The sequence below is a fragment of the Acanthopagrus latus genome, chromosome 13 (assembly GCF_904848185.1).
Source record: "Acanthopagrus latus isolate v.2019 chromosome 13, fAcaLat1.1, whole genome shotgun sequence".
Taxonomy (NCBI): domain Eukaryota; kingdom Metazoa; phylum Chordata; class Actinopteri; order Spariformes; family Sparidae; genus Acanthopagrus; species Acanthopagrus latus.
In genome coordinates this window covers 21,994,370-22,008,448 of record NC_051051.1, presented here as the reverse complement: position 1 = coordinate 22,008,448, position 14,079 = coordinate 21,994,370, and the positions used below count along the sequence as shown (strand labels likewise).

Below are 14,079 nucleotides of genomic sequence, written 5' to 3'. Positions count from 1 at the left end.
CATGAATCAACAAATATGCAAACAAATAAGTAGACAATGATTTTAAGTTATAGATTTGAGATACAACCGAAACTATTTACCCAGAGCTGCCTCATGCATCCAGATCATAAACAGCTTTTCCTCTGACAGATTTTCTTCAAAGTCTAATATTTTCAGAAGTGACATTAATGCCCGATCTGAATTTGAGATATGGTCGGCTTTAACACCGTGACAGCCATTAAAGACAAAAACACAGTTTTCGGGGGAGGCAAACGAGAACTCAGGGTCAAGAAAATAGCAGAGGAAACTCTGCAGCTTTGAGCATACAAACCATGCCAACTAAATATGATAAACAACACAGCAGACAACAGTGTGAACACATAAAATTTGGGGAGAAAGAAGGTCGGCATCAGATGATGGTCTAAAAGCAACTTTGCTCCGAGTGATGCAATTGCAGAAAAAGACAGACTGGAGCATAGATAACAATTACGTTGTTGGTCAATCTAAAGCCAAGGCTGCATAAGACAAACGCTGTTAAAAGTGTCGTCAGAGGGAGAGATTGAGTTAGGGAACACTGCAAGGACACAATCATCTCAAACAGTACATCAGGATCTCAAAAGGAGCAACAAAAGACATGCAAATGTTACTATGAGGACCTCGTACCAAACACACAAGAACACACAAGTTATGTCTGGATACGGACTGCACACTGTTACCTCACATGTAACTCTAAAATCTTTGTAAACCTCAAATTAGAGCAACATGCAGGCAGATATAGTTGCTTTAAGGTGCTGGAGTTTGGATAAATACAGACAAAACTGATCTGTGTCAGTCTAAACAGGCAAAGGAGGCCTGGCTCTGTGTATTGCCTGGCTGTATTGTTGAGGGCTCACTGTCTCAGGAAGTAGATGAGTTTCCTTCCCATTACTGTCTGCATAGACGTGCCAAATCCTCAAGACCGCTCTGCCATGAATGGCAGATGATCTGATACTCTGTCTGAGCTGAATGGACACAATGATGAGAAACACTGACGGGTTCTCAAGTAAATTCGACATCAACAGTGACAGAGGGCTTGAGATTAGAACTACGGCAGAGAGAGAGAAATATCAGTTTGGCAGTTAGGAAGAAGGGAAAAGGTATTTTTACAGGATCGTACCGCACTGTTTTGTACAATCACTCATTAAGCTAGACTATCAGAGGGATATTACAACAAACCAACATTTAGATGAAAAAAAAAAATAACACACTGAAGAGCCAATTTCAGAACCAACTATTACAGAAAGCATTCTTGCCATCCCATAATCAAAAGTGGCAACTGCAAATGTTAAGAATAGGTAGTCTGACTTCCACTATCCAAACACTCTTTCTTGGTGTTTAGAGCAGACTTCAAGGGTGTAAAATAGTGTGTTTAACAAAATCTGTGTTTAGTAGCCTTGCATGACAGACTGGCTCATTAATCTTCCACAGGGCAGGACTTTTTAGCTGAATTTACCAGTTTGATGTTGACATCAATGGTGAGAGGCCAGAAAATGGCACCCACAGTGAGTATCATATGACACACACACACACACACACACACACACATATGGTGTTACTATGCCAACTGCCATGAACGTGTTGTGTCTACCATCAATCAGCAGGTCACACCAAACATAGAATAAAATCAATTTAAATTCATTCCATCACAATCACAGCATTAAGTAGTCATAATAAATGGACACACTGTGTTAAACACATTGTACACAACACGACAATCAGGTGGTTAGAATGTGAATGAACCTTCATTTGTTCAACAAATGTTAGTAAAATCATAATCCGTGAGATTTCAAGACCGTTAGCAGAGCTAGTAAACTGCCACACTTAAACTGCTGTTTGGCTGCGGCTGCAGTCTACAGGACGGTGTATGACCTCGTCTATGAGCCACGCCAGAAACACATGAACATCTACACTAACTGTGAAGCCAAGCAGGTAAGAGGTGAGGAGAGACAACAGTGCACACTGCGTGACTGGCATACTCACTAAGGGCCATACTGGTGGCAGCGATAGGGGGTGGGATCTCTGATGAAACTGAAAGATGGTGAAAACATGGTGAGAGGAGCCGGAGTTCTCCTCGACAAGAGCCACTGGGTCAGCGCTGGGTCAGTTTCGTTTTTATACTCTCGCAGCGATAAAGAAAACTCCTCTGGAACACTCCTGTAGAACAATGACTCCTTTCGTTCCTCAGTATCTGTGAGCACACTCACCCGGCTATCCACTGTGATGCAACAACATGGACATCTTATAGATTTTTTTGTGTTACATCATGTGCAATGGGAATAAGGGCCTTTTTCTCGATACAGAGTTTAAAGTTGTGTTCTTGGGAGTTCAAACTCAGAGCAGAGGATTCAGTACCATCAGTAAAGTTAGGATTCTTAAGAAGTTATCTATAACAGCAGCTCCAATGTTAACAGTAAAGAACCTTTACCAAACTTATCTAGACTCGAGATTGTGACTCTGAGAACAAAGTTTATTATCCATGCGGAATAATATATTGTGTATGAACAGCTACAGAACAGTCATTACTTGATATGTAAAGAACTACTGACATTGCCTAGGAGCAGGGCACGGGTCTTGGGAATGGGAATTGCTCCCTAAATTCTGGAGGTGACAGGCCACAGTTCTTAGTGAGGCTGTGGGGAAATTCTGAGGACGAAAATTCCCAAAAAGTACAACTTAAGGTTAAAAAAAAAAAAAAAAGGGGCAAGTTTTTCATTTCAGAGCTACTGCCTGTAAGCATTTAAGTTTATTTAGCGCTTACTGTACAGAAATGAAACAACAATGACAAACAAAGATAAGCAAGAACAATGACTGCACTCTTTCATCTGTTTTGCAGCGCTTGTAAGGTTTATCCATCCTGCGCTGCATTACGTGTTCAGCGGCGAGTGTACGGCGTGCCAGCTGCCTTTTTGGTGCCAGTGGTTTCGTTTAACAGCAACGACTAGCAATTACTTCAGGTTGTCAGATTTCTACAAAGGCTAGCCTACACTCGTTTGGCGCTTCAGGCAAACATTATTATTCTTTATTATTATTACCTTTTCCTGTGAAGCAGTAAGTATTTGCTCACAGCTGCAGCTCCTCCCCGACTGCACCGAAACACAAACTAGGTAGCCGGTCTTTCTTAATATGCATCCTTGTGACCTCACAATTGTCATTAATGGCCAGTATCACAGATGCGAATACCGTAAAGCCGTCTGGGAATTGGAGATCTGCCCATCTTGACTATGTGTTTCCATTCAGGCAGATTTATGAGCAAAGTTACCCAACAGTAAAATTTATTCTAATTCCACATTATTTCCATTGATTAATACACTTTATTCCTCCTCCACGTCTCTGAGGACAGAATACCTCCCTTGAAGACCTGATATAAACACTCACTGGCTGAACTGCTGCAGTGCACAGGTGCATTTTACTCTATACCAGAGAGACACTGATAGAAATATGTTAAGACAAAAAACAATGCTAAAGAAGCACTAATAACTCCTGTTCAGGTAAATCACTTGCTCCAAGCCATAAGTCTGTCATATTAATCGATACCACTGCTAAACAAACCTGAAGCTACATTCGAGTAACTAAACGGACTCCTGTCTGCAAAATTAGTACAACGGGAAATGAAACGAGAGCTGATTTTTGTTTCCTGTAATCATTTCTGATGATTTTTCGTCCATGGAAGACACGTTGTGATCATTGTGACATTAAGTGTTTCTTTATAAGGCTGTGCAATGGTGAAATCAAAGCAAATTAATTCAGTGGAGATGGAGACAAGTACAAAGGAAAATGAACCAGAGAAGGCAGGGAGAAAAGAAACTTACTTGTCAAAGAATACCCTGAGAAGTCCAATGGAATACAGAACAGATGGAAAACCATGATGAGAAGACAATGAAATAAAAAAAGAGGGAACAAAGGCAATGAAATGAGAAACATGAACAATGAGAGAGGGCAGCTCTGTCCGGCCACATCATTAACCCACCGTCACACAGCTACTGGGCCTCATTGGACTTTCTGTCAACAGCAAGTCGTGCTTCTGTTTGCTCTGTGGCTAACTTTCACTTTGATAACACTGGTACTGTACTACCATCCAAATTAAAAATTGGTCTTCTGACTTCAAGCTCAGATGCCACTTTGGTCAGAAAAGGGAATTAGTGTTTTCTTAAAGAGACTTTGGGTTTATGGATGACAATCCTGCAGCGCTACTCTCAGCCCAGTCGCCAGAATAAAATGTCCGCATTTTCCTTCTCTGCAAACCACGGATAGATTCAAATATATTTATGGTTCGTACTTACCATACTGACATTTTTTTTACAATATTGCCATGTCTAAATCAAACAAATATGAGCAGACTTTCAAATTGTGAGATTCAGGGGTGGCGGTGTTAAAACTCCCGGTGTTCATTTTGTGCTTAAATCTAACCAGACCATAAGATTCAAATTTTTTCTTTTGACATTTCTGTGGTTTGCAGAAAGATGCATTGCGTTTAAATGATGCAATCTAGTTAGACTAGAATAAAACTCGTCAAACACCGACTTTCGCTACAACATCTTGAAGTAGGACAAAGTCTCTCTCTTCAGCTTTAGGGAATCAGGCCAAATGAAGAGGATGTGGAGGGGAGCTATTTCTACAGAAGCAGTGGGGTGATGAAGCACAGATGGAGGCATGACATAGAGGCGGGTACTAACTACAACAAAGATTTATTCATGACCCTGATTTTAAATGCTGAGTTAGAAATAGGTCTGCCGTCTAATTGTAACCGGGATAAATTTGCTCTGCAGAGGATGGTTGGAGAAAAGGAACATTCTGGTTTAATACAGTTTTGGTATAATACATCAGGTATTTGGGTTATCATTTCCATCAGTTCTATTTTTGTTATAAAATTTCATAACTCTGCGTAAATTTGTATTCTTGAGCAATGGCCAGGAATGTGTCTTGTGAGGTTACAGAGACCTTTGACACTTCAGCCAGCAAAATCTTATCAACTCATTCTTAAGTCCAAGAGGATGTTTATGCCAAATTTCAAGAAATTACCTCAAGGCGTTCTAAAGATATGGCGTCCACAAGAATGGGAAACATCCACTTGGACTCAACAATGAACTGATTAGATTTCGGCGGTCGTCGGTCAAAGGTCAAGGTCACTGTGACCCACGACCAGCAAAATCTAATCAGTTCATTATTGCGTCCGAGTGGATGTTTGTGCAAAATTTGGAGAAACTGCCTGAAATTGTTCTTGAGATTTCGTGCTCATAAGATTGAGACGGCAAACTGACAACCCAAAAACAAAATGCCTCTGGCCACAGCTATCGCCAGCATGGAGGCAGAATGAGACTGATTTGAATTGTGATGAAGCGAAATTATCCGCCAAACTCTTTGTGTGGGTTGATTAAATGACTTACTTAATGACTTATAATAATAAAGAGCGATCGTGCTCCTCGAGAACGAGCACCATACGCCCGCCATGAAACATATGGAACGAAGACTGTCAAAGGTTCCATTATCACACTAATTATTTTGAGGAAGTGAGAGCTCCTGTGTCACAATGTGATTGTGCCACTGCTTGGTATTAAACACTTACCGGATTAATGTAAATAGATTTTCGAGATGATTGGGTCTAATTTATTCTTCAAAGAGAAAACATTATCTAGCGTAATTGCACACAAATAACCCGAAAGTTGACACATTTTATGTCAAGCCGACAGTCTGATTGGCGATGACAGGTGTTGTGCACCTGCTCCTTGATGTAAGGCTGGAGACGATGCCATATGTCTAACACAGCTGTGATGTGACGCAGGATTATTCACCAAGAAAGACTCCAAGACTCGTGTGTGTACAAGACACCGCAAGTCGCTCGAGAAAATCTAGCAAACTGCTGCGGGGTGTCGTGGTCGTTTTACGAACAAATGCAACATGGTTAAAACTTCCTTCATCTGCCTAGACAAGTAGGCATTCTCCGTGTATCTCCCTTGTGACTCTTTCTCCTGCCATACTTTCCTCCAAATAGAAAACTTCCTCCTCCGCCAGCGTTTCATCATGCGCTGTCACGAAATATAAACAGTCTTCAGCAGGGCTTGACCTCTGGCTGCTATATTAACAATGCGCACTGTCACTGAACTATAAATATAGAGCTGACACTCCACACTCAAGTATAAATCAGCCTTAAGAATGCACAAGTAGTTCCCAGAATGCTTCCACTAAATCACCTGAGTTGGTTGAAAAGGCAGGACTCTGCAAAATGGCGCACGGTCTGCCTTCCACACCCGTCAGGGAAAAAGACATAAAACACTGTGCAGTGATGAAGGATACACAAGTTATACTTCTCAAAGTTAATTAACCATGTAAGATCATGAAGTGGTGAGTCGTGAGTTATCGTTCCTCGTGACCTGAGAAGGACTGCACTGGGGCTTGGCGTGAGAATAAAGGACTGTAGGGGTGAAAGCGTCTGGGCTCAGCTAGACACGAGCAGGCGGTGGAGGGAGCAACAGCATTAGGTTCAAAGCATTGGGGTCAGAGGAGCGCTTACTGGAAGCAGGGACGCAAGCGGTGAGGGCAGTACTTACGGACTGGCTCCGTCTTGAAATGTTTGGCCGGAGAGCTCTCGCTTTCACCTTTGCCGTTGATGGCGGAAATCCTGACCTCGTAGGTGGTCTCTGGGTTCAGGCCGAGGATGGTGATCTGGTTCAAATCTGTTGGAGGAGAGGTGGTGTTATTCCACGCAGGAGTGCAAGGAGGAAGTGCTGAATAAGGAAAGATGTATGTTATGGTAAGCTGTGCAAAGGGTAATTTTCTTCTGTAATAAGGTAGTATACTCTGACTGCAAACACAGACCTTATTAGGCATTTAACCAAACATGCAGACATTTATTCCTGGGAGGACAGTCTGCAACTGGTCCACCTGCATAACATCAAAACACAGGTTTTCTGTCAAAAAGTCCCTGAAACAAACACCAATCGATCCCAAATATATGCACTTTTTTTTTTTTTTTTTAACTATTGCTGTGGTGGTTTTCAGATATTTCTCAACCTGGTCATTTTTCAGATGAGTTTACTAGTTTACTCGCTCGGTTTTCCTCTTGTTAGTTCCACTGATTCTGTCTGATCCTAAATTGCTGACAATCTTTTATTTTTGCAGTTATTCCACGCGGGATCCAAGGAGACTAAAGAACTGATTTCCACTCATAATCATCAAAATGAGAACATGACTGAAATATCTTACTTATACCTGTGTGCACAAGCCTTCCCTTGGTTACTATAATACACCATTGCAATTAGCTTGTCATTGTCTCTTTATTTGTGCTGCTCTTGCTGTGTTTGGGTCTTTGGCTCCTTATTTGTTTTCTCCTCCTAAAGTACTAAATCACGTGTTTCCTGCTGTCTTGTGTCTACCAGGAGATGTATCAGGAACATTTTTTCACAACTCCATAAGAATGAAAAATATGCTCTTGGATGTCTGCCTAGCTTGAAATGTTACTATTCTAAATTACTGTTATTATTAGTACTCTATATGGTTATATATAGTATTTAGATATATAAGTATATATCTAAGTACTAATATAGTATATATTATTTATACAGACAGACAGAAAGTCCATTCATTGAATCTTAGATTAGTTTCCTGCAAGTCCAGAACAGATGGTAGCTGCTGGCTGAGACTCGTTATGTTCATTCTGTGCATGAATTTGTCCATGGAGACTCAATCACCAATGGAAGCAAAAAAAGGCAGATTGTGCTGACCTATGGTGTACCTGCATATAACAGCAGCCATTGAGCTCAAGGGCAAAGCAGAGCGTCATGATGACAAAATGCCAAGAAAAGGGCAGGTTCTAATTATAGTGGGCTTCTGTGCTGTATGAGAATAAAAGATCAGAGATAAATTGTAACACAAAAGTGTAACATGTAGCGCAGAAAGATAAAAGCGATCAGGAATTTATCTAAACCAGTTATCACCCGACAAGACACATTGTCATAGCTTCAAATACAATACATATCATGTAAATCATTTATTCCAGTTTTAAAGTGTGTTATTTTTCTCCAGTGGTAAAAATAATAAAATCTCCCGACTGAAAATATACGAGACGTTTCTATTTCTATTCATTAGTATTTCATTAGACAGACGGCGTTATTTCCATATTAGCAAGTCACCGTAGAGATTTCAATCAGGATATACAAACGTGTGTCTGACTTTTGTCATAAAATGATATCTCACTGTGTAGTACAAAGAACAGTAATTTCATGGATGAGAACAAATTAAGGCCGCGGTGCAAAACAGCTCAGAAATATTTTTCGATTACAGTGACTCTTACAAAATTCTAAATGTGTTTCGCATTAAGGTCTCAATCAGAAACACTTGAATGGCAGAATGAGCCACGCGTAAGTGACTGCTTGGGGAGGCTGTATGAATACAGCGAAAAAGCAAGAGGCCAAATTAATTCACAACTGGTCTTTTAGCATCGCCAACATCAGTAAAACTGATGTCACCGCTGAAACCACTCGTGTTCGGATGAGATTTCCAGCCGCTCGGAGTAATTTAGCACTGATTACCACCTGCCGGTTTCCTCAGCTTCTCCAAAAGGTTATCTCCACAAATCATAAAAATCGTTACAAACTGGACTGACTTTGGTGTGTGTTAATCATTGTGACGCTACAGTGAAAGCCAGCAGCAACATCAAACACTGGGCGCTGCTGTCTGAGAAATCTAGCGTTGAAGGTATTACAGGCAACACACATCAGAAATGATGATAGTTAGAGGCAAAATTGGAGATTTCTTGTCACCGTGCACCGAAACTCAATGGACTCAAATGGAATTTAAATGCGTTGTGCTCAGAGCATTGACCAAACAGCAGTGTTAAGAAAATCTCCCAAAGCATTTAACCACCAATGATGATGCATATACCTCAAATTTAACAGTTTTAATGTCCCATACTGTGGAAAGTCAGAGTCCATGTCTTTCTTGTTGTTTAACATGATAGCTTTATCCGTAACACAAAATACACACAACACAGCCGAGAGTCAGAAACTCTGCCTTAATGCAAACACTGGAAGAGCTGACATGGGAACACCTGTGAGAGCCGACCAATCAGAGCAGACAGAGCTTCGTCAGGAGGGGGGGGCCTTAAAGAGCCAGGCACTAACACAGAGCGTTCAGACAGAAGGTGACTCGAGGTTCTGCAGCTATGACTGGTATAAGAAAAATCGGAGTCTTGGATGCTAGGATCATCGAAAAGAGGAGTCTCATGAGCTCAAGCATAACAATAAACTTGCTGTGTTTGAAAAAAAAAAAGAGAAAAGTTGCTTATCTTTTTACTGATGTAAAAAACGTGTTTGTTTGTGTGGATTATGGTAATGCTGCAAAATATTTTTTTTTTTTTGTCAATATATTCCCCAAAAATACAGAAAACCAACAATGACAAGAATCATTTGTGTCGGCAAAGCCTCATCTGTCTTATTTTTCTCCTGTCATAAAACTCAGTCGATGCACAAAAACTATTATAAACACATCACTGTGGCACACTGACATGTTGCTTCATTACCATGAACACAGCAACTGTAATTTATTTTGAATCAGGCCCACATGTATCTTCCTGCTGTCCAAAACAGTCCACAGCAAAGGCGCTGTTCATTTCACCACAACTTAATTTCTTGCTAAAAAAAAAAACCTACCATGACCAGCTTTTTAAATCAAATTATTTGACCAATTAGTACATTAAACTACACATTTGTCACATGCTTTTTAAAAGATTTACATTTTCAGGAAGATTTTGGTCTTTTTGTGCAATTTGTTGAAGATCGCAAAAAAATTACACGAATGACAAACCCCCAATGTATTCAATACCCTCTGTGCACGCTTGTGCCATATTGGAATGACATCGAGCCTGCTGTCTTTATGGTTTATGGTTCTATTAGCCTCATACATTTAGCCACGGTGTATTGATGTTTACTACCGACCCTACTGTATATGATCCAAGCACATATTCGATGCGTAAAAACATAAAATATGACACCTTAATAGACGTGTTTACAGGGTACAGTATAAAGCATGGCACGTGTCCTTTTGACTTGTAGCTTTATAAACCTTCACACTGCAGATGTAGATAATGTATATATGGACCAACAGTGATGGGTGTGGTATCGATAACAGGCAGTACTGCTTTCAAACATATGATGGCAGCCCTGGTTCACAATATCAAGAGAGACACTTGGAACTCAACAGTCATTGTGCTGACTGACACATTTTTACATTCTTTATAATTTTGTATCAGTGACAAAATACTTCCTTTATCACTGACATGTTGTTGCCTAATCACTAGGCCTTCAGTATTCTTGTGAATGTTACAAACATACCACAAAGTGCAACAGACAAGCTTCATTCAGTGCATGTGGGTTTTGGAAAGGCTTCAATTTATCAGATGTGGAACAGCTGATGTGGTTGAAGGAGATATTTTTTGCTAGCGTTTCCTGTTGATGCATGTGTTTTGTTTTGTGTATCCGCTCGCATGACAGGCGGCTCCTGGGCCTTGAGCTGACAGCGGAGCCTGTCAGCCCTTGACTGATACGTCCCATGTGGCAGACAGGACGAGAACCATCCAGATTTGTAGGAGCCACAAACCCTCAGTGGGACGGGGATATTATCTGGGGCCTGTCAGCGTCTGAGCTGACTGTCATTTAGGCTGCGCTGTGTTCCACCTCTCCTCCTGACATCAGCTACTGTCATGTTGGGATTAGCTGTTATTGCTGGCTCAAATGTTTTTTCTGCAGCTTTGACCGATATTTTTTTTCATTTCATGTGTGAGATGCACTCTAAAGAAAAGGAATCATAATAATAATTATCATAAAAGGTGGAATGGCACTCGGTAGAGTGCATACCTCCACCAAGGCTCGATATTCCCATTCATTCAATCAAACCTAATCAAGTATCAAAAAAAACATTGTTATAATTCTCCTAGATCTGTATTTTTACTCTCTTTCATACTTAAATTTACAAGAATGTTTTGAATCAATATCCATTCATTATTCCCTGAGAAGTTAACGAAAATGTTGAAAAATAAAATACACTTAATCTACTTTAGTCTAAATTGGACATTGGATATTGAGTAGAAATTTCTCAGAGAGCCGAGATGCGTCACGATTCATGATGCGTCTAAAATGGTCCAAAAGATGTACTAAAGGTGTAGCTAATGCAGGTGATGCATTCTAGGAGACGGCAGAAAACACTGAGCCTGAGGAGAGAGATTTAATAACATCCCTCAGATCCATTTTTGCCTATTAAAATATTCTTCGAGGCTTTCAGTGGAAAATGTAAGTAAGTGGTGATGACTCAGGGACAACAAGACTCATTCAACGCCGAATCACGTCAGAGCAGAAATCTATGTCAAAGCAGCTGTTTTGATCCGTCGTAAAAATATGATGCATTAGCCCAAACTGAGTTTTCTTTTAAAATGAAGCATAGAAGTAAATCAAGGGAGGGGTTTTGATTAGGAGAGATGGGTGACTCACCATCCTCAGCGCTGTACTCCTTCTCGGTCCAATCCTGGCCAGGCAGACGCCACTGCACTCTGTACTTGATGATGGGCACACCACCTGTGGCTTCAGGTTCTCCAAACTGTATCACCGCTGTGCTGGAGAAAGGCTCCACCTGATAAAGCTCCGGTGTTGTAGGCACATCTGCAACGGAAGAAAAAAACAATCCATTTTCACAAGCTCATCCAAAAAACTAGCCCTGAAATGTAAAAAATCATAAAACAGCATGGTATCGGCATACCTGTATTTCCAAAACCACCTACGTACGTAAATGAAAACACAACAGCAACAAGTTCTACTTATTGATTAGTATCATATGCTAAATTGAACTAGGTGCTGACGGTGACTCACGGTGCCCACGATACAGCACAGGGATCTACCATGACCTGGATGACTGAGAACTTTCATCAACACATGTCCAATTGGATTTCCTATGTAAATAAAAACTTAACTGACAAACCAAATAAAATAATAAACATATCTCCTTACATCTCGCGGTAGCCCAATATGACCAAGTGAATGGACTCCATTACATTTGTTGTTTATACCACAACAAGAGCCGGCATAACCCCAGCGCCTGCATCCCCGCGCTGGCTGCCTCTCAGACACAGGATTGACTTCTGGGTTCTTTTATTTGTTTTTAAAGCCTTACATCGTCTGGCGCTCCTGTACAGTTCACAACTTCTCTGCTCCGACTCCAGTTTGAGGCCTCTTAGATCCTCAGAACACCTGACTTTAACTGTTCCACGATCAAGGCTATTGAGAGATCGCGCCCTTGCAGTGGCAGCATTAAATCTCTGGAATAACCTTGTGCTTTAAATCAAATGTCGACCCCCCCCACCCACGCCACACTGACACTTTTAAGAAAAAAGAAAACTTGAGAGTTACATATTTTTAAACCCGTTTGCTCTCTTATTCTCATAATATCTTATTTTTCGGAAACTGTTTATTGAAGGTGATGAAAGTTCTCAGTCATCCAGGTCATGGTAGTTGCGTGCTGTATCGCAGGCAGCTGGACTTGTTTCAGTTTCATACAAGCTTTATCTTATCTCACATTTCTGCTTTGTATTTTTTTAATTGGTTCTTATTGTTGTTGTTGTGACTTTTTATGACATTATGACATTTGCACAGCGCTAGTATCAATTGTTGTTTTTAAATCATTTACTTTAAAACTCAACTGTGACATTTTATGATAAGCTACTTACTGAAAGATAATGAATACGCGGCTGATTGTTATGCGAGAGCCTTGAAAATAAAACGTGTGAGCCTCAAGCGTAAACATGATGACAAGGGATCTCTATACGATGCAGGGTTACAGGACTATACAGTCATGTGTGCCTTACCACACTGGCTATGTGCCTTGGCAGGGAGTGAATCCCTTCTAAAAGCCTTAGCGGAGCTAATGGGCTTGGCTCAGATTGACACTGGCCACGGCAGAGGCCACTGATAATGTACTGTTCCCAATCAGCGCCTTTCACAATTGTGGTGCTAGCAACCCCTCTGCTCACCAAATTGGTGAAGATCTGCCGGACATTCCTGAATGAGTCTGCAGCGAGAGATTGAAGTCCGGCCTGAGCTGCACTTTGATTCATTACGGCGGGTCGCAGAAATGGAGCACCCTACACAATTCAGTGCTCTTCTGTGGACGGTTTGGGGCTGTTTTTAAAAGTTTTTCAGTGGTGGGCCCTAATGATGGTAATCATCCGTGTCCGTGGGTGTTATGTCCATCCACTGAAATGTTCTTTAATGCCTCGATTCATAACATTTGCTACGCTCTGAATTCATTATTCCCTGGAAAGAGTAAACAATGACTCCCTGACCTTTCTACCGGTGCTTCTATCAAGCTAAAACGTGAACATAATCTAACGGGCCGATTTACAAGTTATTTCTAAAAAATAGTCTATTGAAAGCAACACAAGATGTTTCTCAGTGTTGGTGAACAGATCAACAAATCCTCAGTCCATTTATGAACACCTGCAGGCCCCTCATAGGTACCCTACGAACATTATCACCACTGAATATTATCCTCTGACTGTAATGACAAACTGGATAGCGTGCTATTTGTATATCACAGAGACTGTTTAATCACCCAGGAAATGGAAATTTGCCTCACGCTACACGATTTCCTCATTGACATATCAACGTGGAGAATAAGGTGTGAAGAGACATCTGAAGGGTTCTTTTCGGTACCCTTTTAGTGCTACTGTGGTTTGAAAGGGGTGACGTTAGGCATACTGATGAGTTATGCACCAAATGAAAAAAAAAAAAAAAAAGCAGAGAGAAAACACCTCAAAGGGCATACAGTACGGTACACAGTGGCAGCAGAGGTTGTTAGCACAATTAATTGGACTTCACTTTTATTCAAACAGGGTCCCGAGTGAGTAGTTCCTCTATCAGGTCCTGCACTGTTCTTGTAAACCAAATCAAGCAAACCACATGCAAAGAAAATTAGAATAAAAAAAAACAACAACTTTAATTTCTTCTCAGGACCTGCCTGTGCTGTGAAGCGTTATTCTGAGCATGTTCAGACTTTATTTTTCTATTTACATGCCGTCTTCTC

General features: G+C 40.9%; 1 protein-coding gene across 12 annotated transcripts in view; it reads right to left on the bottom strand.

Annotated features, from left to right (window-relative positions):
* Positions 1 to 14,079, bottom strand: part of ncam1a (neural cell adhesion molecule 1a) — a 269,175-nt gene that overhangs the window by 38,873 nt on the left and 216,223 nt on the right. For 8 of the 12 annotated variants that reach the window (XM_037119229.1, XM_037119230.1, XM_037119232.1 and 5 more), the window contains 2 exons: positions 11,496 to 11,663; positions 6,564 to 6,689 (listed from right to left, as the gene is read on the bottom strand). In XM_037119229.1, coding sequence (XP_036975124.1) covers positions 6,564 to 6,689; positions 11,496 to 11,663 — 294 coding nt within the window. Of the gene's footprint in view, positions 1 to 1,998; positions 2,047 to 6,563; positions 6,690 to 11,495; positions 11,664 to 14,079 lie in introns of all 12 variants that reach the window. The other 4 variants (XM_037119227.1, XM_037119228.1, XM_037119234.1 and 1 more) reach the window with 1 other exon arrangement.